This window comes from Lichenostomus cassidix, unplaced genomic scaffold (assembly GCF_008360975.1).
Source record: "Lichenostomus cassidix isolate B80296 unplaced genomic scaffold, HeHo_3.0 HiC_scaffold_648, whole genome shotgun sequence".
NCBI lineage: Eukaryota > Metazoa > Chordata > Aves > Passeriformes > Meliphagidae > Lichenostomus > Lichenostomus cassidix.
The window spans coordinates 1-5,000 of record NW_028147721.1 but is presented as its reverse complement, the minus strand read 5'-3'; the positions used below and the strand labels follow the sequence as shown (position 1 = coordinate 5,000).

At 55.7% G+C, this 5,000-nt stretch overlaps 1 pseudogene and 1 gene segment (V, D, J or C); both read right to left on the bottom strand.

The window, feature by feature from the left end:
- Positions 1–55: 55 nt before the first annotated feature.
- Positions 56–973, bottom strand: LOC146420918 (T cell receptor alpha variable 4-like; the record flags this gene model as incomplete). The annotated part of the segment is given in 2 exon segments: positions 56–377; positions 898–973. Coding segments are annotated over 2 exon segments (398 nt in total), but the record flags the coding sequence as incomplete, so codon positions are not given.
- A 2,382-nt stretch (positions 974–3,355) lies between these two features.
- Positions 3,356–4,224, bottom strand: LOC146420917 (T cell receptor alpha variable 4-like; annotated as a pseudogene).
- Positions 4,225–5,000: the final 776 nt, after the last annotated feature.

Below are 5,000 nucleotides of genomic sequence, written 5' to 3'. Positions count from 1 at the left end.
GGAGAGGCAGCGCCCCCTGCTGGCCCCGCCCGGCCCTGCCCGCGGCGGTTCTTGCCCGGCCGCAGCCGCGGCTCCTCTGCCCGTGTCCCCCAGCGCGCAGAAATACACGGCCGAGTCCCCGCGCCGGGGCCGAGACAGGTACAGAGCGCTGGACTTGCGATCTGATGACACCGACAGACGCCCTTCAGGGGCCTGTATGTCCTTAGACCGTTTAGCAGTGACCGCTAGGAGCTGGAGGCTTTGGTCAGGGAGCTGACGGTAGAAATAGATGAAAGCACCAGCCTGGATGTTGGGATGTGAGCATTTGATGGTGATGCTGGTGCCCTCGGTGGTCTGCAGCCATGGATCCTGCTGTATCTGGGCTCTGACCCTAGTCACTGCCAGGGAGAAAAAGAAGAGCAAACGTCAGCTTCTAATTTCAACCCAGTCCTGCCTGCCAATCCCCAGGACAAATCCCGCCGAAGCAGTCAGGTATATACAGAGATGATGAAGAAAACAGTCCCTAGAGGATGTCAAGTTATTGTGGAATGTAAGCATCCATTCATCGTTTGCAGAGAGAATGATTGTATGAATGACAGGAGAATAGGGGTAGTCACTAGAGAATGGGAGGTTGTGGTAGAAAGCATAAAAAGACAGAAGGAAAAGTAACAAGGGAGCAGGACTGACTGCGTGAGTCATAAAGAAAGATAGAGCGGAAAGGAATGTTTGTGCAGGCTTGGGCAAAATAGAGAACCGTGAGACTTCTGAAGGAGTATAGGGTCGAAGGAGGGAGGAATGAACGGGAGAATAGGTCGCGGGAAGATGTGTGTGAAGAAGCCAGGCAGGACGGCAGCCTCCAGGGAGCCGCGGGGTCACCCAGCCCCAGCTGCGCGCCCCTGTGCCACCACCCCTGCTCACCGAGAAGCACCGCAGCCAGCGCCACCAGCCTCGTGCCCCGACACTGCCGCATCCCGCCGCTCTGCCGCCCGAGCATCGCTCGCCCCCTCAGCCCCGACCGGCTCTCTGTTCCGGCCGTGTTGCCTCCTCTCATCACCTCTCCGCCTCCAGCTCCGCCCCGGCCGGGCTCAGCCCCCGCCTCTCACACCACCAGCACAATCAGCGACACAAGGACGTTTGGCATCGCCAGGGACAAGACACAGAACTGTCCCATCCCGCACACCACCGACACTGCACGGGAAGCACATCCACTCCGCCGTTGGCAGCACACGGGCGGCACGACTGACGAGCCTCTCGCCATGCCCACGAGGCAAAGCTCCTCCTTTGGCTCTCTGCAACCCTGCTGAGAGCGGCTGTGTCAAGGCTGGGGCGCAGGGCACGGGGCCTGCGAACCGTGCTGAGGTCCCGCCCGTGATGCTTTTCCTGAGGTAAAGTGAGCATTCAGGCTGCAGTGAAACCTTCCTTCTTGGGCCTGAAATCAGCATCATCGGAGCTTGAGCTTTGGAGGGGCAGGAAAGGGAGTGGAGAGCCCCTCTGTAGACAGGCGGGGTGCATTTCAGTGTGGAGCCACACACAGATCTGTGCTTCTCATGTATCCATGCAAACCGAGCTGCTCCAAGAGCACAACCTGTCCTGGACTTTTCTGAGGACATGTGGAGCCAAGAGCAGAAGGGTTAGAGTGTGGAAGGACAAAGTCTCAGAAAAGCATGGGGCAATTTTTCTTTACTTAGAGACTGCCTAATGCAGAGATGAGACAAAATAGTCCAAAATACTTTCCCGAGGGAAGTGTCAGCACAGATGAGCTCATAACCACCAGATCGTTGTGCATATATGGGGAGGTAACTTTTGGTGAGCATCAGGGTGAACTGGGGATCCCTTCCCACAAGCTCAGCATCACACAGACACATCCCCTCCCTCCCCTGGGTTGTTGCACAGCCCAGGAAGCTCCCTGCACCGTGGTGTCTTCCACAGCACAGAGGTACAAGGCACTGTCAGAGATCTCCACTTCCTCCACCCGCAGGACACTGTATTTCCCCGTGGTGTTCAGACTTGTGGTGATATGGCCGTTGTGCTTGGGGCCAGGTAATGACTGATAGGAGATCAGCTGTGGGGCTTGGCCTTTCCGCATCTGGTACCAGAGTAATCCCCTAAAATCATTGGTGTGGTATTTGCAGGTGGTCTGGAAGAGGTGTCTCTGCTTCACCATGACTTGTGCATCTTCCTGGGTCACTGTGATCTGCCATGTGGTGCCTGGAAGAAAGTGAAGGTCAGCAGCTCCACAGGAATGACTATGGGAAGCAAAAATAAATGGGTACAAAATTCTGGTGGAGAAAGCTCTCTGCCTTGTAAAGGAATCCTGAGAGATTTTAGGCAGCATTTCGGTTCACTTTGTACACTGTGACCCAGAAAAGAGCTGTGCTGTGTCCCTCATTTTGCTCCTCCTGCTCAGAGGACTAGGGAACAGCCCTTCATGTTGAAATGTGTGTTCTGGACCCAGCACTGCTCTAGCTGGCTGAGGAGTCCATCTACAACAAAAGGATTCATACTGCTTCCCTATCCCTGTCACCTCTGAGGGCTCCTCGATCCCTGAGTACACACCATGCTGCACTTGGAGACAGGCAGCCCTGCTTATGTTGCCAGCCCGGGGAAAAGTGGAAGCTGTGGCAGGGCTGTGTGGCAGCCTGGAGGCAGAATGGGACAAACTGTTAATGCAGTGAATTGAAAAACAATGAGGCGCCTGGGGCAAGTTTGGCAGGATCTGGGAATTTACATTTAAACAGGAAGGATGTGGAACTGCAGAGACAGCTGAGATCTCCTGTGGTGACAGCAGGAGAATAAGAGAGAAGCAGAGTGAGATGGATTGAAGGGGAGAGAAAATACAGAGAAGGGGTGGGAGGATTCTCTCGTCTCCCTTTTTCTTTTACAAATCTAAGAGCTTCTTGAGTGAACACTTCCAAAACCACAAAGAGGAACAGATTTTTCTCAGCCTTTTCCCTCTATTCAGTCATATTTTCCCACGTGGTCCTGGTAAGGCTGTTGAGGGTTTCCTGAGGGGAGGAAGAAGAGGAAGGGTGTCTTGGGGAAAAGCCAGGACTTACCCAGGAGCTGGCCCAGGAAGAGAGTGAGGATGAGATATGCGAGGTGCATGCCGAGACCAAGCTGCGTGTTTGCTGAGTGAGGAAGAGTCAGAAAGCACCTCCCAGCCCCGAGAGAACAGAGCTGCCGGAAACGATTCTCTGCGGGCAGCAAAGGAAGCAGTGGGGCACGGGCAGAGAGATGACCTGTCCTTCCAGTGCCTGAAATGCTCCTTCTGGGTTTCTCCCTCGTCCAGCAGCAGCCCCCGTGGCTTCCTCAGCCATTGGCATTCTGACCATTCCGTGCCTCTGGGGTCTCAGTCACGGCAAGGAGCTGCTCTCGCTCAGCGGGCAGGCGGAGAGGCAGCGCCCCCTGCTGGCCCCGCCCGGCCCTGCCCGCGGCAGTTCTTGCCCGGCCGCAGCCGCGGCTCCCTCTGCCCGTGTCCCTCAGCGCGCAGTAATACACGGCCGAGTCCCCTCGCCGGGGCTGAGACAGGTACAGAGCGCTGGACTTGCGATCTGCCGACACCGTCAGCTTTCCTGCAATGTCCGGCAGCTCCTTGGATCCTCTAGTAGTGCCTGCGAGGTATTCGGGACTTCGGTCTGGGAGGTGACGGTAGAAATAGATGTAATCCTGGATCCGTTTGGTGGGGTGTGAACAGCTGATGTTGATGCCGATGCCCTCGGTGGTCTCCAGTGACGGTTCCTGCTGTACCTGGGCTCTGACCGAAGCCACTGCCCGGGAAAAAAAAAGACAAACCTCAAATCCTACATTCCCCCCAGCCCTGCCTAGTACAAAACCCCGCAGAAGTACTCAGGAACATGAAGAGATGATGGGGAGAATCGTTTGCAGAGGATGTCAACATATGCAGGAACGGAAATGTCCATTAATAATAATAATAACAACGACATAAAATATGCAAAAAGAGACAGAGGAAAGGAAGGTACAGGAATAGTTGGACAAAGAAGAGAAGGATGAGTTTTCTGAGGGTATTTGAATGGAATGGTGTAAAGGAAGGGATGGACTCGAGGATGGTTATAGGACAGAGGTCCGTGAAGAAGCCAAAGGGGACAGTAGCTTCCAGGGACCTGCGGGGTCGCCCCAACCCCAGCCCCAGCCCCGCGCACCGAGCAGCACCGCGGCCAGCGCAGCCTGCCCCGAGCCCCGACACCGCCGCATCCCACCGCTCCGCCGCCAGAGCATCGCTGCCGCCGCCAGAGCATCGCTGCCGCCGCCAGAGCATCGCTGCCACCGCCAGCCCCGGCTCTCTGCTCCGACCGTGCCTCCTTTTCTCGCCTCTCCTCTCCATCGCCTCCGGCTCCGCCCCGGGGCTGAGCTCTACGACGGCGCCGCTAGGGCTCTCGGCCGGGCACAGAGTACTCAGGGGCTCTGCAAGGGCACAGCTTGGTCTTCTGGCTAATGGACTCTCCCCCTCCTCCAGCAAGGACATCCCAGTGAGAATCAGCCTGCACAGAATCAGCTGCATCCTGGACCAGCAGCAGGACACTGTCCAAGGAGATGGAGCAACTTCCTGGAGCTGTTTGCAAACTCAGGGTCTTGAAACAGCAGCCAGGGAATTTTTGCAGATGGCAGTGAGGAGGCTGAGAGCCTCATGTTCCAGAAGCTGTTCATAGCTTAGTCCCTGTTGCAGAGCACTTCCAGAGTCTAGTCTGTATTCTCTATTTCCTTTGCATAGGTGATTCCAGGATTTTCTGGGAAAAACTTGGGCAACAGGGGCCAGTTCACTGACTGTTCTCTGTTGTTCGATGTCACCTCCCAACCTGTGGGGAGTGTCCACCATTCATGACATTCATGGAAATATTAAACACTAGTGGTCCTACTGCTGACCCCTGACAGACTCCAGAGCTGTTTGCCAGCTGAGGTTTGAAGCAATGGCCTCTACTCTTTGGGCCTGGTAGCCCAGACAATTTTCCACTCACCTTATTACTCTTACTGATCCCATTTGTCACCAATATGGTCACAGAGGA